This window comes from Chiloscyllium punctatum, chromosome 1 (assembly GCF_047496795.1).
Source record: "Chiloscyllium punctatum isolate Juve2018m chromosome 1, sChiPun1.3, whole genome shotgun sequence".
Classification (NCBI taxonomy): domain Eukaryota; kingdom Metazoa; phylum Chordata; class Chondrichthyes; order Orectolobiformes; family Hemiscylliidae; genus Chiloscyllium; species Chiloscyllium punctatum.
In genome coordinates this window covers 134,165,545-134,192,019 of record NC_092739.1, presented here as the reverse complement: position 1 = coordinate 134,192,019, position 26,475 = coordinate 134,165,545, and the positions used below count along the sequence as shown (strand labels likewise).

The 26,475-nt window shown below is 42.2% G+C and overlaps 1 protein-coding gene across 14 annotated transcripts in view; it reads right to left on the bottom strand.

Moving 5' to 3' along the window:
* dym (dymeclin) overlaps nucleotides 1-26,475 on the bottom strand; it is a 559,079-nt gene that overhangs the window by 399,380 nt on the left and 133,224 nt on the right. For all 14 annotated transcript variants that reach the window (XM_072574579.1, XM_072574628.1, XM_072574595.1 and 11 more), the window contains one exon: nucleotides 17,869-18,011. In XM_072574579.1, the coding sequence (XP_072430680.1) occupies nucleotides 17,869-18,011 (143 nt within the window). The remainder of the gene's footprint in view (nucleotides 1-17,868; nucleotides 18,012-26,475) is intronic.

Sequence of the window (26,475 nt, the reverse complement as noted above, 5' to 3'; positions counted from 1 at the left end):
GGTAGTTGTTATGGCAGACTTTAACTTTCCAAATATTGACTGGGAATACTATAGTTCAAGTACTTTAGATGGGTCAGTTTTTGTTTTGCAAATGCATGCAGGAGGGTTTTCTGACACAGTATGTAGACAGGCCAACAAGGGGCGAGGCCACATTAGCTTTGGTACTGGGTAATGAACCCGGCAGGTGTTAGATTTGGAGGTAGGTGAGCACTTTGGTGATAGCGACCACAATCTAGTTATGTTTACTTTAGTGATGGAAAGGGAGAGTTATATACCGCAGGGCAAGAATTAGAGCTGGGGGGAAAGGCAATTACGATGCAATTAGGCAGGATTTAGGATGCATAGGATGGGGAACAAAACTGCAGAGGATGGGCACAGTTGAAACATATTCAAGGACCAGCTACTGCAGGTCCTTGATAAGTATGTACCTGTCAGGCAGTGAGGAAGTTGTCGAGTGCGGATGACAGTTTACTAAGGAAGTTGAATCCCTTGTCAAGAGGAAGAAGGTGGTTTATGTTTAGATGAATTGCGATGGCTCAGTTAGGGTGCTTGAGAATTAAAAGTTAGCCAGGAAATTCCTAAAGAGAGCTAAGAACAGCTACGAGGGGACACGAGAAGTCATTGGCGGATAGAATCAAGGAAATCCCCAAGGCTTTCTAGAGGTACATCAGGAATAAAAGAATGACTAAACTAAGATTAGGGCCAATCAAGCACAGTAGTAGGAAGTTGTGTGTGGAGTCAGAGGAGGTAGGGGAAGAGCTAAATGAACATATTTTGTCAGTATTCACACTAGAAAAAGACAATGTGGTCAAGGAGACTACTGAGATACAGTCTACTAGACGAGATGGGATTGAGGTGCATAAGGAGGTGTCAGCAATTCTGGAAAGTGTAAATATGAACAAGTCCCCAGGCTGGATGGGATTTATCCTCGGATTGTCTGGGAAGTCAAGTAAGAGATTGCAGAGCCTTTGGCTTTGATCTTTATGTCATCTTTGTCTACAGGAATAGTGCCAGAAGACTGGAGGATAGGAAATGTTGTTCCCTTGTTCAAGAAGGGGTGTAGAGACAACCCTGGAAATTATAGACCTGTGAGCCTTGCTTCAGTGTGGGTAAAGTGTTGGAAAGGGTTATGACAGATAGTCCTCTTAGATGATTATAAATCCTAAGTTGATTAGAGACAGCCAACATTGTTTTGAGAAGGGTAGGTCATGCCTCATAAACCTTATTGAGTTCTTTAAGAAGGTGACCAAACAAATGGATTAGGGTAAAGCGGTTGATGTGGTGTATATGGATTTCAGCAAGGCATTTGACAAGGTTCCTCACGGTAGACTAATACACAAAATATGGAGGCATGGGATTGAGGGTGACCTAGCGGTTTGGATCAGAAATTGGCTAGTTGAAAGAAGGCAAAGGCTGGTGGTTGATGGCAAATATTCATTCTGGAGTTCAGTTACTAGTGGGAATGCACTGCTAGTAACAGCAGTAGACTCGCCAACTTTAAGGGCATTTAGATGGTCATTGGATATGCATATGGACGAGAATGGAATAGTGTAGGTTAGATAGCCTTCGGATTGTTGGGCCAACCTGTGGAACCATCGAAGGCTGAAGGGCCTGTACTGCGCTGTAATGTTCTAAGTTCTATATTCTATAAAAACAAAAATAAATGAAATAAAGGAATCTCAATTATCCAAACAAGATGGGCGGGCAGTATTTTGTTCGGATAATCGATTATTCAGTTAATGGACTAAATGCCTTTCTTCTGGGGCTCGGAGTTTTTTTTTCCAAGTCTGTTCCCTGTTTAGGAGATGAGGCAGCAGCACACCGCCACCCGCCCCAACACCGCTGCACGCCCACCACCCCCAACACCATCCCCGGATAATCGAGTTTCCTCTGTATAACGACAAGAATAAAACGGAGTGCTGAACCTAATTATTCACTTTCAAATCTGAATACTGAACATGAACTACTTACAATGCATGAATCCCATCAAGTCCCTTTCACTGCTCTGAAACCTTTTACTTCGAGTCTCGTCTCGATGACAAACATTCAGAATCTGAATCTTACAACACAGAAATAGACCTTTCAGACCAATTCATCCACACCAACCTGACATCCCAAAATTACCAGTTGCATTTGCCAGCATTTGGCCCATATCCTTCTCAACCCTTCCAGGTGCCTTTTAAACGTTGTAATCTTACGCAGCTCCACCACTTCCTCCGGCAGCTCGTTCCATACATGCGCCACCCTCGGTGCAAGCTACCCCTCAGGTCCTTTTTAAATCTTTCCCTTCTCACTTCAATCTATGTCCTCTAGCTTTGGACTCCTCTATCCTAGGAAATAAGAGCATGGTTATTTGCCCTATCCACGCCCTTCATGACTTTATAAACGTCTATAAGGTCACCCCTCAGCCTCTGACACTCTGGGGAAAAAAATCCCAGCCAATTCAGCCTTTTTCTGTAGCTTGAACCCTCCAGTCTCAACAACAACCTTGTAAATCTTTTCACTCCTTTGAAATCTTTCTCATTCTTCACCTTTATAAAAATTAAGATAACTTCCTAGCCAAATTCTCCTCCCACTTTCACTTGACTGCAACAAACACATTAACATGCATAGAAATCCAAAGGGAAACTTGGAACTTTGTTTGGTTTTAGAAAGACAGCTGCAGCTTACTTTCTTCCTGGAGTGCAGAATTATCATAGAGAGGCTGTAAGCAGGCAAAGTAATATGAACAGGTAGCCTGCGCTGAGGAACAATTAATTTTCAATTCATTCAACCCACAGCTTGTTTTTGTTCTCAATTCCTCAGATAACTCATACACATAGCCCTTCAATATCAGAATTGTTTCCACAAAGTAGTATATCTCATTACACCATCGCAGAATACAGCAATTCTCTTTGTCTGCTCCCTTTATCTTGGTGTAATATACATAATATAGATTTATTTTTCAATTTCCTTGTCTCAGAGCATCTGTTAAAGCTGCTTCCTATCCAGATTGTCACCCCACTGTTTTGCCTCATGCCACCTAGGATTTTCACACTCAAACTCCACGTCTGTTGCTCCTCACCCTCTCCAAGTTAACACAACTCACGTGTAAATTTCTCAAACCAGGGCTTGCTAACATAATTAATTGTGCTCTTTTCCTCCCCCTTCATTCCCATTTCTTTGAAACCATCATCGTTGCCAGTTCACAGCTTCTAAAGGTTATTTTATTCAACTAATGTCCTTTTCCCAACATCTCCTCTGTCCAGGCCATTCAGTGTTCTGTAAATTTCTATTAGATCCCCCTCATTCTCTAAACTCAATCGAGTATAGGGCCAGAGTCCTCAAATGTTCCTCATATGTTAAGCTTTTCATTCCACTCTCATGAACCTCCTCTGAACACACTTCAGGGAGAGTACATCCTTCCTGAGACATCGGACCCAAAACTGTGCACAATACTCCAAATGTAGCCTGACCAGAGCCTCAGAATTACAATCCTGCTTTGATATTCAAGTCCTCTCAAAATAAATGCTATCATTACACTGGCCTTCCTAACTACTGACTCAACCTGCAAGTTTATCTTGACAAAATCCTGGACTAGAACTCCCAAGTCACTGTGCACTTGAGACTTTGAAATTTTCTCCCCATTTAGAAAATAGTTCATGCCTCTATTCCTCCTGCCAAAGTGCATAGCCTCTCAGTTTCCCACATTGTACTCCATCTGCCACTTCTTTGCCCATTCTCCTAAACTGTCCAAATCCTTCTGAAAATCCCCCCACTTCCTCAATGCTACCTGTCCCTCTAACTATCTTTGTATCATCTGCAAACTTAGCCAGAATGCCCTCAGTTCCTTCATCTAGATCGTTTAATGCATAAAGTAAAAAGTTGTGGTCCCAAAACTGAGCCTTGCGGAATACCACTTGTCACCGGGTGCCATCCTGAGAATGACCCTTTTATCCCCACTTTCTGCTTTCTGCCAGACAACCAAGCTTCTTTCCATGTTAGCACCTTGCCTCTAACCCCATAGGTCTTTAGCTTACTCAGTAGCTGCCTGTGTGGCACCTTGTCAAAAGCCTTCTTGAAGTCCAGATAGATAACATCCATTTGCTCTCTTTGGTCCAACATGCTCATTAAATCCTCAAAGAATTCTAGTAAATTTGTCAGGCATGACCTCCCCTTGATGAAACCATGCCCTATTTGCCCCATTTTACCATACACTTCCAAATATTCAGAAATCTTATCCTTCACAATGGATTCCAGGATCTTACCCACGACTGAGCTTAGGCTAATAGGTCTGTAATTTCCCGTTTTTTTGCCTTTTTAAAAAGAGGCGTCACAATAGTGATTTTCCAGTCCTCTGGGACCCTCCCTGATTCTAGCAATTAGAGTCAGAGTCATAGACTACAAGATCACCAATAATATCTCCACCATCTCTTCAGCTATCGCCCTTACTACTCTGGGGTGTGGTCCATCTGGTCCAGATGCTTTATACACCTTCAGGCCATTCAGTTTCCCTAGGACCTTCTCCTTCGTGTTGCCCAACATACTCAGCTCTGTCCCATCACCCTTGAATTTTTGGGCTCTTACTTGTGTCTTCCACAGTGAAGACTGACCCAATTCTTCAGCCATTTCCTTGTTTTTTTACTACTATCTCTCCAGCATCATTTTCCAGCGCCCTAATGTCCACTTTTGCCACTCTTTTGCACTTTATATATCAAAAGAAATTCTTTGTTTTCCTTTCTATTACTGGCTAGCTTACCCTCAGACTTGATCTTCACCCTCATTTCCTTTTTGTTGCCCTCTGTTTGTCTTTGTAAGCTTCCCAATCCTCTGGTTTCCCACAGCTCTTCGCCACATAATATGCTTTCTCCTTTGTTTTTGCGCTATGCCTGACATCCCTAGTCAGCCACGGTTGGCTCATCTTCCTTGTACCATGCTTCATTTTCCTCGGGATGAATCTTTGTGTCTCCTGAATTACTCCCAGAAACTCCTTCCATTGCTGTTCCACTATCTTCCCCTGCTAGGTTTCTCTTCCAGTCAATTCTACCCAGCTCCTCCCTCATGCCTCTGTAGTTGCCTTTATTCACCTATAATAACATTAATTCTGCTACAAAGCAGAATTAATTAAGCATCTGCTGTTCTGACAACAGCTTTCTAGAACTACATTAGACTTAGGTGACTCAAAAAAGTAAGAGTACAACATATATAAAAATCTCATTTGAAGAAATTTCTGCCGTGCAGAAATATTCACTTTATAGGCAGTTTTCCTTCTCTTTCAAAAGATTCTTCAAACTTTACATTATGAAAATGCAATTATGATTTTTTCCCACATGAACTCAGCTAGTGATTTTCAAATATGCTGGATATGAGAGTATGCTACCTAAAGTGCACATTATATATGCATTCATAATTCACACATACCAAATTACACTTAAGAAGCAAAAATAAAAGTCATAATGAAACATTTCAATTTTCAAAGACTAAGAAATAGAACACTCAGTTGGAAAAGACAAGGAATTTCTAGAAGGTGCATGGGTCAGATGTGCAAGTCTTAGATCCAAGAAGGAAATACGCCATACTTGATTTAGTGATGGCAACAAAACAGAATTAATTAAGGGTTTGATGCCCTGACAACCAGTGATCATAATATAACTAAGTTAGATATTAGGCTTAAGGGGGAATCAAGAGGGTAGGAGTGCTTTATAGTCTAAATAGGACTTCAAATCTTTAGACTGGGTAAATCTAATGAGCACTAATGCCGAAGAGAAAGAATTCCTGCAATGTGTCTGAGATAGCTTTCTGGAGCAACATGTTGAGGAACCAATTGGAGTACCCCGCTTTTTTAGATCTAGTTATTCAATAAGAAAAGGCTAACTAATAACCTCATTGTAAAAGAGCTCTAAGGGAATATTATGCCACTGTGTTAGGCATTTCCCATTAATTTGGGAAAGATGCAGTTCAATCTGAAACTATAAACAAAGACAATCATAAAGGTGTAAGGAGGTTATTGACTGTAATGAACTGGAAAAAATCATAAGGTTTGATGGTGCATATGCACTGGCTAGCAATTAAAGAACTAATGTTTTGTTTTCAAGGTGCGTACATTGCTTTAAGGAAAAAATACCATACAGCAAAAAGTGAAACTGTCATGGTCAAGGAGAGAAGTTAAAGGTTCTACTAAATCAAGGCTTATAAAGTTGCCAAAATCAAATCTATGTCTGAGGATTGGCAGAAGTTTAGATCTCAATATAGGGGGACCAAGACATTAATAAAAAGAGAAACTAGAACACTAAACAGGTAGAGATAGAAAGATTTTTGTGGAAAATAGAAAAATGGCAGACAAGCTAAAAAGTACATTGCGTCTGTCATCAAAGATGACACTAGAAGCTTTCCTGACATCATCAAGATGCAAGGGTCTAGTGGCAGTATGAAACAAAGAAATTAGTATTAGTTCATGAAAAATAGCAGTAGAGAAGTTAATGGAACAGAAAGTTCACAAATCCTCAGGACCCAATGAATTGTGTTATTTGCTTGAGCCAGGAAGTTTAATTGCTCCCAGGTTGGTCTCTCATTATCATGTATTGAATATGCGGAGAATAGAATGTCAGTTAAAAGAATTAAATGATATTCCTCTGAGCCTACTGAAAGCTACTTACTTCCAGTAGGCTCAGTGTCTTTAGAAACTAAGCAAGATACAATCTCATTGTCAGTGAGACTACAGCTCATGGAAACAGCTTAAGTGAACTAGCCAGTTACATTTTTTCTTGTAATTTATCCCTTAATCATGAGTTTGCCTGTCTTTAAGAGTGCGTCGGGGGCTAGAATTAAAGATTAGTTATTTAAATCACAGACATTAATTAATTACTTTGTGCTTCAACTTTGTTTTGCTAAAGCTACTGTATTAATAATAAATTGTTAAATGATTTGTTTAAGTTATAAACAAGATGTCTGTCATTGGTTATTCACAAAATCTGTTTTTGGCGATTAGAAATTTTGTTAACAACAAACAGAGCAATGTTTGAAGGTCAAGCATTTTAACTTTAATGGGTTATGGGTAAAGGGATACAGAGGCTGGTTTGATTTGGCAGTCTGTCTCCACGTCATAATACCAATCTAATTTGGATGAAGGAACAGACAATTTTTGTAGATAATATGCGATGAAGCAAGTAGTGTGGATGGCAGTAGTAAATTACAAAGGAGCAAGTGTGGAGTAAGTCAATGGGCAAAACTACAGTAGATGGAGTTCAACATGTGAGATCATCCACTTTGGAGCTGTGAAACATCACAGCCCTTATCTTCTTAATAAAGAGACACTTTGGAAAAAGAAATTAATTGAGCTGTTGATAGACAAATTCCTAAAAGCTCTTTTTAGAACATAAAGGAATTTGAAGCATTTAAATGTTATCCTTAATAGTGAAACTTAAGGAACACCGTTCTTGCACTTTTGTATTAATTTCCGATTAACACGCAAATTACCATTTTAAAATGTTATAAATGCTTTTTAACTGCTGTTGCCCAGGAAATGATCAATTAGAAGTCTAGAGTCCAATTCTGTTGGGTTATGAATTACAGAAGAGTTTAAATGAATTACTTATTAAATTGTTTAAAACTTCTTTTCCCGTTTCTTTTTTCTCATTCTCTAATCCAGTCTTTCTTCCTGTCTATATTTTCCTTTCTTTACTGGTTTTGGCATTTAATTCACCTACTGTATTGCAAACTACTTCTCAATCCTTCAACTCTTTTTTTTCATTCCTTTAAACTCATTGGTTCAGGGGATATGCTACTTTTATTCCATTGTTCATCTAGGTCGATGAAACCTTGCTGTGCTCACCACACCACTATCTTCTACTTGCAAGTTCAGCAACTTTGTAGGCAAAAAGACTTTCAAACGTAAACATGCACAAACACAGCTCATCACAAGTTGCCCCGTGCAAGCCAAAATCTCAAGCCAAAACATAACTAGTTTTAAAAATACTGTATTTAAGCTTGTCACAAAATATTCATAAACATTAAGCAAATAGAGGTTGATAATGTACTAAAACAGCCTCAATTTGTTTTCCCAAGAAATTCTTCTTTTAAATTGCAAAATTAGAAATGGTTACAATTAAGCAGATTTCACTATGTATTACAGTAAAATATATCATGCAATTTGCAATAGCAGAAGTGTCAGTGTTGTCTTCAGTTACAAATGGCACTGTATCAGATTAGCTAAGAAACTGCAAAGTTTGGCATTGCACAAATTTGATTTAAATGAAATAGACCACAAATAATATTCTTGCTCTATTATATTTGAACTATAAAATTGTAACTGAGTTTTATTTGCTAACCTCAATGGAGTTACTAAAATAAAACATTGTACAATTTACAAGTTATAACAGAAAATCTAGTTTGTGAACAATGCTGAATTAGCTGACCTAAAACCTGGCAGTCAGGATGTTAACTTCAACAAAGTATCATCCTTCGTCATTTCCGCCACCTCCAAACAGACCCCACCACCAAGGATATATTTCCCTCCCCTCCCCTATCAGCGTTCTGGAAAGACCACTCCCTCCGCGACTCCCTCGTCAGGTCCACACCCCCCACCAACCCAACCTCCACTCCTGGCACCTTCCCCTGCAACCGCAAGAATCGCAAAACGTGCGCCCACATCTCACCCCTCACTTCCTTCCAAGGCCCCAAGGGATCCTTTCATATCCGTCACAAATTCACCTGCACCTTCACACATATCATTTACTGCATCCACTGCACCCGATATGGCCTCCTGTACATTGGGGAGACAGGCCGCCTACTTGCGGAACATTTCAGAGAACACCTCTGGGACACCCGCACCAACCGCTCCATGGCTGAACACTAACTCCCCCTCCCACTCTGCCAAGGACATGCAAATCCTTGGCCTCCTCCATCGCCAGACCATAGCAGCACGACACCTGGAGGAAGAGTGCCTCATCTTCCACCTAGGAACCCTCCAACCACAAGAGATGAATACAGATTTCTCCAGCTTCCTCATTTCCCCTCTCCCCACCTTATCTCAGTCCCAGCCCTCAGGCTCAGCACCGCCTTCTTGACCTGCAAGCTTCTTCCAGACCTCTCTGCTCCCACCCCCTCTCCAGCCTATCACCATCACTTAACCTCCATCCACCTATCGCATTCCCAACACTCCTCCTCAAAGTCCCTCCTCCCTACCTTTTACCTTAGCCTGCTTGGCACATCCTCCTCATTTCTGAAGAAGGGCTTATGCCCAAAACGTCGATTCTCCTGCTCCTGGGATGCAGCCTGACCTGCTGCGCTTTTCCAGCAACACATTTTTCAGCTGTTAACTTCAACAGTCTTGCTTAGAGAAGACAGTCGACCATGGTTCTTATTCTGTATTATTCTGCAACATGCTCCAAGGTTTATGCAAGCAGATGTCAAATCAGAACAAAACGGGACCAATTGTGACAGGTTCACATTCAAAGAACTGATGCTTGAGAAAGGTACTAGAAGTTAAAATCCTGAGGAGGTGCATGTCAAGTAGTGAAGAATTGAAAGGTTAGTGAGCTGTCGGCACAATGTAAAGAAAGGGCATGACTAGTTATTAAATATGCCCAGATGTAGGAGGACATTAGGGTAGAAAAATAAAGAGGATAGGTGACAATACTGACAAAAGAAAATATTACAATATTGGAGACAGAGTGACTGTCTTAGAGGTGCCAGTGACAGGATCTATTTGGTTTGAGTTGAGAAACAAGAGAAGTATCATTACAAAACTGAATGAATTCTGTAGGAGCAAATTTAGAGGGTACTGACCAGCAAAATAATAGGGTAGTGTTAATGAGGGACTTTAAATATCCTAATAAAAACCAGGAAGGTATCAGTGCATAAAGGATGGAGAAGGTTTCTTTTAAAAAAATAGATTTTTATTCAGCAACTAGTCAGGGTATGGAATGCACTGCCTGGAAGTATGGTGGAGGTAGTTTCAATTGTGACATATAAGAGGATACGAGATGACTATTTGGATTGAAATAATGTGAGCAAATTGGCAGTACGTAAGGATGCACATTTTTGAAGTGCAGATGCAGATATAATGTGCTATGCCATAACACTTCAGTGAATCTGTGATCGTCTTCTGGAGAATTTTCTTGATCAGCATATTTTAGCCCAAAGAGGAACAAAAGGAAATGAAAGCAGTGAACAGCTGTTTTTTCAGATTGAAAGAAAATACAGAGGAACCTCGATAATCTGGATACCAATTATCGGAAAATCGGATTATCTGAAGGAGATCTTAAGGTCCTGATGGAAACATTACAAAGATGTGTTTCCAACCGTGATTGCGTCTTTTGTTTACAGTGATTAAACAGACACCGTCTCAGAATGACGGACAGCCCGTCCTCACCCACTCCCCCAACTTTCCCTGGAGTTCTACACAGGGGTGTACCTGAAACCCCCACTTCCCCAGATAATCTCTCCAACATTGTCCTGTACAGGATGTTGCACGGAGGGAGCAGTGTTAGACAGGATTGGGAGCTGGGGACGGTGTTGGGTGCAGGTTGTGTTGGGGCGGTGTTGCATGGGGTCGGTGTTGAGGGCGGGGCCTCGCGCGCTGTGTGCAGATGCAGTCTTCTGAACAGGGAGCAGACTTTAAAAACTCCAAGCCTCAAAGGAAAGGCATTTAATCGATTAACCAAATAATTGATTATCCGAATGAAATTGTGCCCACCCACCACGTTCAGATAATCGAGGTTCCCCTGTATACACTGGAGTTCCAAAGGCTTCAGCACTCTGACCACAAACTTTCTTGTATGTACTAATGAGCTGGATTTGGGTGTGCAATTCATAATGTCAAAATGTGCAGACAACACAAAACCTCGAAGTGTTGCAAACTGTGAGAACAGGAACAGACTCCAAGATGAAATTTAGAGTAGAGAAGTGGGAGGGGATATACTTTAGAAGGAAGAAAACAGAGACAATACAAACCAAAAGTTACAAATGGGTACAATAACAGAGACCTAGTTAAAAGTGAACAAATCATTGAAGCTGGCAGCATAGATTGAGAAAGCAGTTGAAAAGGCATATGGAATCCTGAACTTTATAACAAAGTGCAAAAGCAAGAAAATGATGATTAACATTTAAAACCCACTATTCGGAGCTCAACTGGAACATTATGTCCAATTCTGATTGCTGTACTTTTGAAAGGATACAAAGACCTCAGACAAGGTGCATAAAAATTCATAAGAATGGTTCTGCAAGTGATGAACATCAGCAATGTAATAGTTGGGAGAAAGTTCTCTTTATATGACAGGAAACTTTATAGAGATGTTCGCAAGATGACTAGACAAAGTAGTGAAGGAAAAACCTTTCCCATTGGCATCAGAAGGATTGAGAATCAAAAAATTTAAGGATTAATGATGATTGGTGAAGAACATCACCAATCTTAAGATAAATAATTAGGATCTGGAATCCACTAACTGCAAGGTAGAGACACATTCACTTGTGGTTTCAAAAGGAAAATGATCATCGTGTGAAGGGAGAAGACTTGGCTTGAACGTAGTTGGCCTGATCAGTAATGTTGCAGATGAGACAAAGGTCAGGGGAGTTGAACATAGTGAGGAGGATTACTAGAGGATACAGCAGGACACAGATAGGCTGGAATCTTGTGAAAGAAGTGAGAGTTGGAGTATAATCCAGAAAACTGAGGTGATGCATTTTGAAAGACTGCATGCAGGAAGGAAGAATACAGTAAACGGCAGAACAGTCATATCACCAATGTAGAGAGGGATCGAGACATACAAGTTCATAGTTCTCCGAAAGTGGCAACACAAGACAGTAAGATAGTCAAAGTGGCACGTGCTTGACTTCAACAGATGGGGTATAGAACATAAAGAGTCATGTTGCAGCAATTTTAGTTGGGTACATTTGCAATATTGTATAGAGTTTTGGTCACCACACTACAAGGAGGATGAGGCCGCTTTGGATAGTACAAAAGTCATTTACCAGGTTGTTGCTTAATTTGGATGATGTTAGCTAAGAGGAGAGATTGGAAAAACTTCATTTGTTTTCACATGAATGGCAAAGAACGAGGGGAACCTGTCAGAGGTTTACAAAATTATAGGAGGCTTGGATAAAATGGATACTCGGGAATATTTTGCCTCAGGTAGAAATGTCAATTACAAGGGGACATAGACTTAGAGCAAAAAAAAGTTTACATGAGATGTGAGAGGCAACTTGTTTTTCTTTACACAGAGTCATAGAATCATAGAGATGCACAAGCATGGAAACAGACCCTTCGGTCCAACCAGTCTATGCCGACCAGATATCCCAACCTAATCTCGTCCCACCTGCCAGCACCTGGCCCATATCCCTCCAAACCCTTCCTATTCATATACCCATCCACATGCCTTTTAAAATGTTGCAATTGTACCAGCCTCTACACATCCCCTGGCAGCTCATTCCATACACTTACCACCCTCTGCGTGAAAAAGCTCCCCCTTAGGTCCCTTTCATATCTTTCCCCTCTCCCTCTAAATCCCTCTGGTTCTGGACTCCCCACCCCAGGGAAAAGACTTTCCCTATTTATCCTATCCATGCCCCTCATAATTTTGTAAGCCTCTATAAGGTCACCCCTCAGCCTCCAACACTCCAGGGAAAACAGCCCCAGCCTATTCAACCTCTCCCTATAGCTCAAATCCTTCAACCCTGGCAACATCTCTGTAAATCTTTTCTGAACCCTTTCAAGTTTCACAACATCTTTCCGATAGGAAGGAGACCAGAATTGCATGCAATATTCCAACAGTGGCTTAACCAGTGTCCTGTACAGCCGCAATATGACGTCCCCAACTCCTGTACTCCATATTCTGACCAATAAAAGAAAGCATACCAAACGGCTTCTTCACTATCCTATCTACTTGTGACTCCACTTTCAAGGAGCTATAAACCTACAATCCAAGGTCTCTTTGTTCAGCAACATTCCCTAGGACCTTACCATAAAGTGTATAAGTCCTGCTAAGATTTGCTTTCCCAAAATGCAGCACATCACATTTATCTGAATTAAACTCCATTTGCCACTTCTCAGCCCATTGGCCCATCTGGTCCAGATCCTGTTGTAATCTGAGGTAACCCTCTTTGCTGTCCACTAAACCTCCAATTTTGGTGTCATCTGCAAACTTACTTAGAGTACCTCTTATGCTTGCATCCAAATCATTTATATAACTAACACAAAGCAGAGGACCCAGCACCGATCCTTGTGGCACTCCACTGGTCACAGGCCTCCAGTCTGAAAAACAACCCTCCACCACCACCTTCCGCCTTCTACCTTCGAGCCAGTTCTGTATCTAAATGGCTAGTTCTCCCTGTATTCCGAGAGATCTAACCTTGCTAATCAGTCTTCCATGGGGAACCTTGTCGAACGCCATATAGATCACATCTACTGCTCTGCCCTCAACAATCTTCTTTGATATTTCTTCAAAAAAACTCAGTCAGGTTTGTGAGACATGATGTCTCACACACAAAGCCATGTTGACTATCCCTAAATCAGTCCTTGCCTTTCCAAATACATGTACATCCTGCCCCTCAGGATTCCCTCCAACAACTTGACCACCACTAACGTCAGGCTCACTGTCTATAGTTCCCTGTCTTATCCTTACCACCCTTCTTAAACAGTGGCACGTTTGCCAACCTCCAGTCTACTGGCACCTCACCTGTGACTATCAATGATACAAATATCTCACCAAGTCCAGCAATCACTTCCCTAGCTTCCCACAGAGTTTTAGGCTACACCTGATCAGGTCCTGGGAATTTATCCACCTTTATAAATTTTCCGGACATCCAGCACTTCCTCCTCTGTAATATGGACATTTTGCAAGGTGATTCGCTACTTCCTATTTCGCTACTTCCTATATCTTCCATATCCTTTTCCACAGTAAATATTGATGCAAAATACTCATTTAGTATCTCCCCCATTTTCTGCAGTTCCACACAAAGGCCGCCTTGCTGATCCTTGAGGGGCCCTTGCCTTGAGCTTTGCCAAAGCCATCTCATGCCCCCTTTTTGCCCTCCTGATTTCCCTCAAGTATACCCCCACTGCCTTTATATTCTAAGGATTCACTTGATCTATCCTGTCTGTATCTGACAAATGCTTCCTTCTTTTTCTTAATCAAACCCTCAATTTCTTTAGTCATCCAGCATTCCCTATATCTACCAGCCTTTCCTTTCACCCTGACAGGAATATACTTTCTCTGGATTCTCATTATCTCATTTTTGAAGGCTTCCCATTTTCCAGCCGTCCCTTTACCTGTGAACATCTGCCCCCAAATCAGCCTTTGAAAGTTCTATCCTAATCCTGTCAAAATTGGCCTTTCTCCAAATTAGAACTTCAACTTTTAGTTCTGGTCTATCCTTTTCCATCATGATTTTACAACTTTGGGTCCATGTCGACCAGATATCCCAACCCAATCTAGTCCCACCTGCCAGCACCCGACCCATATCCCTCCAAACCCTTCCTATTCATAAGCCCATCTTAAATGTTGCAATTGTACCAGCCTCCACTACTTCCTCTGGCAGCTCATTCCATACATGTACCACCCTCTGCGTGAAAAGGTTGCCCCTGAGGTCTCTCATATCTTTCCCCTCTCACCCTAAACCTAGGCCCTCTAGTTCTGGACTCCCTGACCCCAAGGAAAAGACTTTGCCTATTTATCCTATCCATGCCCCTCAATTTTGTAAACATCTATAAGTTCATCCCTCAGCCTCCGACGCTCCAGAGAAAACAGCCCCAGCCTGTTCAGCCTCTCCCTGTAGCTCATATTTCCCAAGAGTAGGTCAAGTTTTGCAGGTACATCCACCTACTGAATCAGAAAATTTTCTTGTACACACTTAAATTCTCTCCATCTAAACCAAGGAAGTGGACGAGGGTAAAGCAGTAGATGTGGTGTATATGGATTTTAGCAAGGCGTTCGATAAGGTACCCCATGGTAGGCTACTGCAAAAATTACGGAGGTATGGCATTGAGGGTGCATTAGAGGTTTGGATTAGGAATTGCCTGGCTGGAAGGAGACAGAGGGTAGTAGTTGATGGTAAAGGTTCATCTTGGAGTGCAGTTACTAGCGGTGTTCCACAAGGATCTGTTTTGGGACCATTGCTGTTTGTCGTCATTTTTATAAATGACCTGGAGGAGGGGCTTGAAGGTTGGGTGAGCAAGTTTGCAGATGATACGAAAGTCGGTGGAGTGGTGGACAGCGAAGAAGGATGTAGCAGGTTACAGCGGGATATAGATAAGTTGCAGAGCTGGGCAGAAAGGTGGCAAATGGAGTTCAATGTAGCTAAGTGTGAAGTCATTCACTTTGGTAGGAGTAATAAGAAGATGGATTATGGGCTAATGGTAGGCTACTTGGAAGTGTCGATGAGCAGAGGGATCTTGGTGTCCATGTACACAGATCTTTGAAAGTTGCCACCCAGGTAAATAGTGCTGTGAAGAAGGCATATGGCGTACCGGGCTTTATTGGTAGAGAAATTGAGTTCCGGAGTCCTGAGGTCATGTTGCAGTTGTATAAGACTCTGGTGCGGTCTTATCTGGAGTATTGTGTACAGTTTTGGGCGCCATACTATAGGAAGGATGTGGAGGCTCTGGAACAGGTGCAGAGGAGGTTTACCAGGATGTTGCCTGGCATGGTAGGAAGATCGTATGAGGAAAGGCTGAGGCACTTGGGACTTTTCTCATTGGAGAAAAGAAGGTTTAGGGGAGATTTGATAGAGGTGTACAAGATGATTAGGGGTTTAGATAGGGCTGACAGTGAGAACTTTTTCCGCGTATGGAGTCAGCTGTTACTAGGGGACACAGCTTTAAATTAAGGGGAGGTTGGTATAGGACAGATGTTAGGGGTAGGTTCTTTACTCAGCGGGTTGAGTGTTCATGGAATGCCCTGCCAGTATCAGTGGTGGACTCTCCCTCTTTATGGTCATTCAAGTGGGCATTGGATAAGCATATGGAGGTTATTGGGCTAGTGTAGGTTAGGTAGGTTTCAGTCGGCGCAACATCGAGGGCCGAAGGGCCTGTACTGCGCTGTATTTTTCTATGTTCTATGTTAAACCCTTAACACTATGGCAGTCCCAGTCTATGTTTGGAAAGTTAAAATCCCCTACCATAACCACCCTATTATTCTTACAGATTGCTGAGATCTCCTTACAAATTTGTTACTCAATTTCCCTCTATTAGGACGTCTATAACAGTTCCAATAAGGTGTTATCACTTTCTTATTTCTCAGTTCTACCCAAATAACTTCCCTGGATGTATTTCCAGGGATATCCTCCCTCAGTACAGCTGTAATGCTATCCCTTATCAAAAAGGCCATTCCCCCTCCTCTTCTGCCTCCCTTTCTATCCTTCCTGTAGCACTTATATCCTGGAATGTTAAGCTGTCAGTTCTGCCCAGCCCTGAGCCATGTCTCTAATTGCTATGATATCCCAGTCACAGGACAACTATCTGGAATACACTGCCAGAGGTTGTCATGGAGACAGATACAATAACAAAATTTAAGAGTAATCTTGACTGGCATTTGAACACAAAGGGAAGAGGGGTACATGGACCGCATAGAGACAAAGAATTTTAGTTTGGAAATCCGAAGGTGTGTTCCTTTGTTGTACTGTTCTTTTTGTTCACTTAGAGCCAAAGAGATTTATAGCACAGACACAGATCCTATGCTCCAACTCAGCCAAGTCGACCAGATATCCAAAAATAATCTAGTCCCATTTGCCAGTACTTGGCCCACTTCCCTCTTAAACCCTTGCTATTCATATACTCATCCAGGTGCCTTTTTAATGTTGTCGTTGTACCAGATCCTCCACTTCCTTTGGTAGATCATTCCATACACTTACCACCCTTTGAGTGAAAATGTTGCCCCTTAGGTCCATCTTAAATCTTTCCCCTCACCTTAAACCTATGCCCTCTGGATGCCCCCCCATCCCAAGGAAAAGATATTGCCTATTTACACTATCCATGCTCATGATTTTGTGCACCTCTATAAAGGTCACCCCTCAGCCTCCGACGTAGCAGGGAAAACAACCCACCCGATTCAGCCTCTACCTACAGCTCAAAACCTCTAACCCTGGCAACATCCTTCTAAATCTTTTCTGAACCCTTGCAAGTTTCACAACATCCTTCCGTTAAGAGGGAGACCAGAATTGCATGCAATATTCCAAAAGTGGCCAAACCAATGTCCTGTTTTGCCACAACATGACCTCCCAACCCCTAAACTCAATGGACTGACCAATAAAGGAAAGTAGACCAAACGCCTTCTTCACTACCCTATCTCCCTGAGACTTCACTATGAACCTGCACTCCAAGGTCTCTTTGTTCAGCAACACTCCCTAGGACCTTACCATTAAGTGTAGAAGTCTGGCCCTGGATTTGCCTTTCCAAAATTTATCTCACCTCACATTTATCTAAATTAAACTCCATCTACTAGCCCTCAACCCACTGGCCCATATGATCAAGATCCCATTGTATTCTGGAGGTAACCTTCGTCACTGCCCACTACACCTCCAATTTTAGTATCCTCTGCAAACTTACTAACTATACCTCCTATGTTCATATCCAAACCATTTATATAAATGTCAAAAAGCAGTGGACCCAACACCGATCCTTGTGGCACTACACAAGTCACAGACCTCCAGTCTAAAAAGCAACCCTCCACCACCTGTCTTCTACCTTCAAGCCAGTTCTGTGTCCAAATGGCTAGTTTTCCCTGTATTCCTTGCAAGTATACAGAGACTGGATATGGGAGTGAGACTAATTAAACTATTCTTCAGAGCCAGTATGGGCTCTGGTGCCACATGGCCACCTTCTGTGTTGCAAACATCTTACAATTTTGTTCCATTTTACAGTCACATACATGTAACTCAATAATCAAACACACTTACATGCCACACCAGAAGCTAATCCATATAGCAAACCACTTCCTTCAGACGTCTGTTCAAAAATCTGAGTCCTTGGAGATGGGCACTTCTCTTGCCGAATGAAGTTGTAAAGCAATGTTTTTACAACTCTGCTAGTATATTGAAGGCTGTGAAAAGAAAAAAAAAGTGTCTAAATATGAATCACCAACCTCCTCTCCATCCATTAATACCTTAAAGTCAGTGGTCCAATGTGTACAAGGTATCACCCAATTGAGGTTTTGGCCAAAAAAAATAGGTAAGCAAGCATATGTCAGGTATAGAGAGCAGAGACCAAGGGAATCCTTGAAAGTATAAAGGCAATAGGAGTGCACATAAGACAGAAATCGAGGGGGCAAAGACAGGCCATGAAATAGCTCTGGCAAATAGGGTTAAGGAGAATCCAAGGAGATGTTAGAAATACACTAAGGTCAAAAAGATAAGTAGGAAGAGAATAGGGCCCCTCAAAGATCAGCAAGGCAGCCTATGTATGGAACCAAAGGAGATGAGGGAGATACTAAATGAGTACTTTGCATCAGTGTTTACTGTAGAGAAGGACATGGAAAATGTAGAATGTGGGGAAATAAATAGCAACACCTTGAAAAATGCCCAATTACAGAGATGGTGGTGCTGGACGTCTTAAAGTGCATAAAGGTGGATATATCCCCTGGACCTGATCACATGTACCCTAGAACTCTGTGGGACGCTAGGAAAGTGATTGATGGTCCCCTTGCTGAGATATCTGGATCATCAATTGTCACAGCCGAGTTGCCAGAAGACCAGAGGGTGGCTTACTCAGTGCCACTATTTAAGAAAGATTGTAAGGAAAAGTTGGGGAATTATAGACCGGTGAGCTGGACATCGGAGGCGCGCAAGTTGTTGGAGGGAATCCTGAGGGACAGGATGTGCATGCATTTGGAAAGACAAGGACTGATTCTGGATAGTTAACATGGTTTTGTGCATGGGAAATCATGTCTCAGTAACGATTTGAGTTTTTTGAAGTAATGGAGAGGATCGAGGAGAATAGAGCGGTGAAAGTGATTCTATATGGACTCCAGTAAGGCATTTGGCAAGGTTCCTCATGGTAGACTGGTTAGCAAGGTTAGATCTCATGGAATACAGGGGGAACTAGCCTTTAGGTACAGAGCTGGCTCATAGGTAAAAGACAAAGGGTTTTGCTGGAGGGGTGTCTTTCAGATTGGAGGCCTGTGACCAGTGGTGTGCCACAAAGATTGGTGCTGGGTTCACCACTTTTCATCATTTGTATAAATGATTTGGATATGAACATAGGAGATATAGTTAGTAAGATTGCAGATTACACCAAAATTGGAGGTGTAGTGGACAGCAAGGAAGTTTAATTTAGATACATGTGAGGTGCTGCATTTTGGACAGGCAAATCAGGGCAGGGCTTATACACTTAATTGTAAGGTCCTGGGGAATGCTGCTGAACAAAGGGACCTTGGAGTGCAAGCTCCTACGTCCTTGAAAGTAGTGAAGGCAGCATTTGGTATACTTTCCTTTATTGGTCAGAGCATTGAGTATAGGAGTTGGGGGGTCATTTTGCAGCTGTATAGGACATTGGTTAGTTCACTTTTGGAATATTGCACTCAATACTGGTCTCCCTCTTATCTGAAGAATGTTGTGAAACCTGAAGGGGTTCAGAAAAGATTTACAAGGATGTGGCCAAGGTTGGAGAGTTTTAATACAGGGAGAGGCTGAATAGACTAGGGCTGTTTTCCCTGGAGCGTCGGAGGCTGAGGGGTGAGCTTATATAGGTTTATAAAATCATGAGGGGCATGGCTAGTGTAAATTGACAAGGAAACCCATGCAGACACAGGATGAATGTACTAATTCCACACAGTCACTCAAGGTTGGGATCGAACCCAGGTCTATGGTACTGTGTGGTAACAATGCCAACCATTAAGCCACCATGCCACACATTGAACCAGAACAGAAACCTGAATAAAAAATTTGCTTGGCAGAATCACCATCATTTCAAGCACGATTCATACTTGGATCTTTGATCATCTCCAAAGTAGAAAGTCTTGATCGATATCAATTCTTTAAATATCTCACATGATATGCAATGCAAACTACATCCAATCTCGTTAGCATGACGGCAGGTTCTTAATTAACTTTCCACTAAAGAAACTAATGTTTTATATGACATCTAACTTGTAACCTCTTAGAACATTACATACAGCATGGAACTTTACAACACAGGAGGAGTTCCTTCGACCTACCATATTGGCACCAAACTAACCTGCCTGCACAAAGAACAAAGAACATTACAGCACAGGCCCTTCGGCCCTCCAAGCCTGTGCCAATCCAGATTTTCTATCCAAATCTGCCACCTATTTTCGAAGGATCTGTATCCCTTTGCTCCCTGCCCCTTCATGTATCTGTCTAGATACATCTTAAATGACGCTATCGTTCCCGCCCCTCCCACCTCCGCTGGTAACGCATTCCAGGCACCTACCATCCTCTGCATGAAGAGCTTTCCACATATCTCCCCTAAACTTTGCCCTTCTCACCTTGAGCTCGTGACTCCTAGTAATTTAGTCCCCCACACTCGGAAAATGTTTCTTGTATCTACTTTGTCTACACCACTCATGATTGTGTAGGCTTCAATCAGATCCCCTCTTAACCAACTTCTTTCGAATGAAAATAATCCAAATCTACTCTCTCTCTTTTCATAGCTAGCACCCTCCATACCAACATTCTGATGAACCTCCTCTGCACCCTCTCCAAAGCATCCACATCCTGTTGGTAATGTGGCGACCAGAACTGTACGCAGTATTCCAAATGTGACTGAACCAAAGTTATACAACTGTAAGATGACCTGCCACCTCTTGTACTCAATACCCCGTCTGATGAAGGAAAGCATGCCATATGCTGCCTTGACCACTCTACTGACCTGCGCTGCCACTTTCAGGGAACAATGGACCTGAACACCCAGATCTCTGTACATCAATTTTCCCCAGGACTTTTCCATTTACTGCATAGTTTGCTCTGGAATTGCATCTTCCAAAATGCACCACCTCACATTTGTCTGGATTGAGCTCCATCTGCCATTTTTCTGACCAACTCTCCAATCTATCTATTCTGCTTATTCTCTGACAGTCCACCAACCTTCCTGTCATCTGCAAATTTGCTAACAAGGCAACCTACAACTTCCTCCAAATCATTTATGTATATCACAAACAACAGTGGTCCCAGCATGGATCCCTGTGGGACACCATCAGTCACAGGTCTCCATTTTGAGAAGCACCCTTCCACCACTACTTTGTCTCCTGTTGCCCAAACAGCGCTCGATCCATCTAACTAGAACATCCCAGAAACCATGCAACTTCACCTTCATCAGCCTAGTGTGGGGAACCTCAAGTCTGTAATTACCTGGATTATCCCTGCTATCTTTCATAAACAAAGGGATAACATTAGCAATTCTCCAGTCCTCTGGGACCTCCTTTCAGGAATGCTGTAAAGATAGCCCTAGCTATTTCCTCTCTCGCTTCCCTCAGTAGCCTTGGATACATCCCATCCGGTCCTGGGGACTTGTCCGCCTTAATACCTTTTAGAACACACAACACTTCTTTCCTCCTTATGCCTACTTGACCTAGAGTGATCAAAGACCTATCCCTAACCTCAACATCCACCATGTCCCTCTCCTCGGTGAATACCAATGCAAAGTACTCATTAAGTATGCATCACCATCAAGCAGTCCATGCCAGGAGCAGCCCCAGACGTACCTAGGTGTTTACCCAACGAAGCTACAGAACAAGACAACTTGTGGACTAAAAAGCATAAAAGCACTAAAAAGCATGGTGGCACAGTGGGGGCGGCACGGTGGCAGTGGTTAGCACTGCTGCCTCACAGCATCATGGACCCGGGTTCAATTCCCACCTGTGTGGAGTTTGCACGTTCTCCCTGTGTCTGTGTGGGTTTCCTCCGGGTGCTCCGGTTTCCTCCCACAATCCAAAGATGTGCAGGTTAGGTGAATTGGCCATGCTAAAAATTGCCCGTAGTGTTAGCTGAAGGGGTAAATGTAGGGGAATGGGTCTGGGTGGGTTGCTCTTTGGAGGGTCGGTGTGCACTTGTTGGGCCGAAGGGCCTGTTTCCACACTAAGTAATCTAATCTAATAATAGACAAGTGATAGACAAGGCTAAGTGACTCCAAAACTAACAGGTCAGATCTAAGCTCTGCAGCCTGCCATAGCCAGTCCTGAATTAAACAACTCCCTTGAGGTGGCGGTTCTACTATATTCCCAAACTCAAGATGAAAGAGCCCAATGCATTATTGCATATCTTCAGCCAGAAGTGTCAAGTGAATGATTCATTTCTGCCTCCTCCAGTGGGCCCCAGCATCTCACAGCAACCTTCGGTCAATTCAATTCATTACAAGTGATATCACGAAACAGTTGGAAACACTGGATACTGCAAAGATAATAAGCCCTAACAACGCTCCAGAAGTGTGCTCCAGAACTTGCCCCTTCCCTAACCAAGCTCTTCCAGTACAGTTTCAATAATGGCATCTACCTGACAATGTGGAAAATTGCCTAGTTATATCATTTACTGACAAAGCAGGACAAATCCAACCTGGCCAATTTCTGTCCCAGTCGGTTGATGATCAAAGTTGTGGAGGATGCCATCAGTATTATCAAGTAGCACCTGCTCAGCAATAACCCGCTTATTGGTGTCCACTTTGGGTACAAGGAGCCACTCAGCCCCGGACCTCATTACAGCCAGGGACAAACACTGACAAAAGAGCTGAATTCCAGAAGTGAGGTGATAGTGACACCTCTTGACTCAAGTGTGGAATCAGGAAGCCCTAATAAAACTGGAATCAGGAGCAAACTCTTCGCTGGTCGGGAGTCATACTGGGCACATATTGGCTGTATTTGTTAGGGTTCAGTCATCTCAACACCCGGACAGCCTGTAGTGTCCTAAGCTCAACCATCTTTAGCTGCTTCATCAATAACCTTCCCTCCATAAGGTCAGAAATTGGGGTGTTCGCCAATCATTGCACAATGTTCAGTACCATTTGCAACTCCTCAGATATGGAGCTGTCAATGTTCAAATGCAATAAGATTTGGACAATATCCAGGTTGTCAACTGGCAAGTAGCAAGTAACATTTGCACCACACAAATGCTAGGTAGTGACCATCTCCAATAACAGACAATCTAATCACCAACCCTTGACATTTAGTGGTGTTCCCATCCACAACCAACACTCAGTAGTAGCAGCAGCAATATGTTCAACCAGCAATTCAAGGAAGCAGCTCACCACATTCTCAAGGGTAATTAGGGATGGGCAATAAATGCTGGCCAGCCAGCGACACCCACATCCCACATTTTAAAAAAACTAGCTGCAAGACACACTGCAGAAATTCACCTTAGATGCTTAGACAACACCTTTCAAACCCATGACCATCTAAAAGGACAGGTGCAACAGATATATGATAACACCAGCACTTGCAAGTTTCCCTCCAAGCCACTCACCATCCTGATTTGGGAATATTGTCATTCCTTCACTGTCGCAAAATCCAGTAATTGCCTCCCTAAGGGCATTGAGTCAACAGCACATTGACTGCAGCGGGTCAAAAATGCAGCTCACCACCACCTTCAAGGGCAACTAGGGTTGGGAAATGAAATGCTTGCCAGCTAATGATGCTCAAATCCCAAAAGTGAATATTTTAAAAACCATACTGTATATCTTATCAGCTTATCTCCTTGAGTTGCCACTTTCGGGGGATATTGTATATCCCTCTGTATATCAATGCTCCCAAGGGTCCTGCCATTTACTGTATAACTTCCACTTGCATTTGACTTCCAAAATGCATTGACACTCAGTTGACTGGATTAAACTCTTGCTATATCTCTGCCCAGCTTTCTACTGATCTAGATACTGCAGTATCCTTTGTTATCCTTCCTCACTATTCACAACTCCAATTTTGATGTCATCTGCAAAATTACTAATCAGACTACCAACATTTTCATCCAAACATATCTTAATACATATGAAAAATAATAAACATCCCCGCTTTGATCCTTGCAAACTCACACTAGCACACTCACACTGAAAACCAACTGCCCAGCCAACTGACCTAACCGACCCTCTTACAGATGACAGCTCCAAGAATCAGAGGTTCATTGCAGTCTCAATGGATCCAAAGGCCTTTTTCCACACTGCAGAGATTCTATCATTCTAAGAGATACAATAAGACATAACCAAAAACATAGATGGCATCACACAGAAAAAAAAAAGTAAAACCATAGACTGACCAAAGTGAACATGGGCCAAAATGAATACCTTTGGGAGTCAATGTCACTTGGGGGGGGGGTGAGGAGGGTCAACGATACAACCAATGACAGCCAGACTGACTGCATACACCAGTACACCCATCCATATACCAGTATGTAGACAGTGAACTGCAATTACAGCAAGTCTGCATAGGTGGCAAATACTTTTCCCAGTGAACTGACATTATCAGGGCTCCTGGCATGTACAGTACTGAACAGTGTGATCATTCACAAGGTCACCAGTGCACTTTGCAACAAGTACTTTTGAAGTATATAGTTAATTACTGTTGTAATTTAGGAAATGCAACTGTCCCTACAAACAGCAATGTGACAATGACAAGATAAGCAACGTTTGTGAAGTTGACTGGAGGTTATTACTGAACAGTTCACTTGTTATCACCTAACAAATTAGCAAATGTGACCACTGCAACTTAAATTTGAATTGAATAAGCTGCTTTTGTTCAAATCTGTAATAATCACATTTTTAACATCGGTGAATACCTATACAGTGATATTTTCTGTTGTTATGGCAAACAACAAAAAACGTAAGAGGGGTCCATATTACATCATGCTTCTCAAATTCATCCTACTGTTCCCCCAAACTGTAGAAATGTCATAGATGGAAATATGAAAAATTCAGAATGATCAGACCTTAAAAAAACTTCTGGACATATCTCACATCTTTTCTTTGGCGGAGTTTTATTACCAGTTCACAACTGTCTCACTGTACATCTCATTAGCTTTCCTTTCAATCACTTTATTCCATATAACTGGTACAAGAGCAGTAAGACATTCCATTAGGTTCCAATCTATACTTCGTTGATCCGCTGTTGGTGAACCTCAAACTTGAGCTGATTAACACAGCAAACATTGAACATCCCTGGAAACATCTTTTTCGTCACAATTTGTCGAAGCATATTTATTTAAACAATATCTACTAAACCTATTTATAAAATCGACTGCACTGACCAAGTAACAACTTGTACTAATTTAGCATTGTTAATTTGAATATCCCAAAGCACTTCAAAGCAACCTTATCAAGTAAATTTGACACGGAGGTGTCAGCAAAGATATCGCAGAGTAATATATTGAAAGGAGAATAACACAAAGGTTAACACCTTACAAGAGATGGACCTGTATTAGATGACTCAGTAATACTTCTATCCTCGGACAAAACTATATATTCTGCACAGCTGAGCCATTACGAGTCTGATCCGTACCATAGTAATTGTATTCAGCAGTGAAAAGATCTGTTGCCTAGCCAGTCTGCTGGAGAAAATCTGGGGTAAAAGCATTCATTTGTGCTTCACATCCAAAAACACGAACACTTCACAATCCATGTTATCTAGGCAAACAAGGTAACAGATTTATTCATAGTGTGATTTCAATTATACCTTCAGTTTTACTAAACTGTATTTTTTTTCTCCTCAAAGACTTGCATTTTCTTAGATTTACTTGAAATCTCAAGCTTTCAAAGCACAGCCCCTTTGACAGGTGCAGTGAGAGCAGGGCACACAGACACGGATTTTATAAGCAGAGGGATGAAAAGATCATACAACTGGTGTGAGTGGAGTGCCAGATAATAGTCTCTGCAGAAAACAGGCACAGGATAAGACTGATACAGTACCCTTCATCATCCAGAACTATGCCAGGTTCTTCACAGCCTTTAATGTCAGATGACAATGAGCATCTCACTAAAATCTTCCCTATGCCTCCACTTCTCGCCTTCAAACAAATGCCAAACCTTAAACAGACCTTTGCAACAAACCACAAGCCTTCAGGACAACATTAACCACAGTAGCACACCATGGCAACTTCAGCAACTGGTTGGCTTGGACTATGATTGACTTGGATACTACTGTCACATGTTTATGGCAGATACTCATGTGACTCAGGCCAAGGCAAGGTAAATTGGCAAGACCATGCAAATGCTAAGACAATGGATGAATGCACACCGCACAACAGTTGCCAGACAGGAATGCCCCCTTAGCGAGTTTTGAGAAGGTTTCTCGCTGAGCTGGGAAGGTTCATTTCCAGGTGTTCTGTTACCCTACTAGATAACATCTTCAGTGGGCCTCAGGCGATGCAGTGTACATGATTCCTGCTTTCTATTTATATTTGGGTTTCTTTGGGTTAGTGATGTTATTTCCTGTGATGTCATTTCCTGTTGTTAGATTAGATTAGATTAGATTACTTTTTAGATTACTTACAGTGTGGAAACAGGCCCTTCGGCCCAACAAGTCTACACCGACCCGCCGAAGCGCAACCCACCCCTTCCCTTACATTTACCCCTTT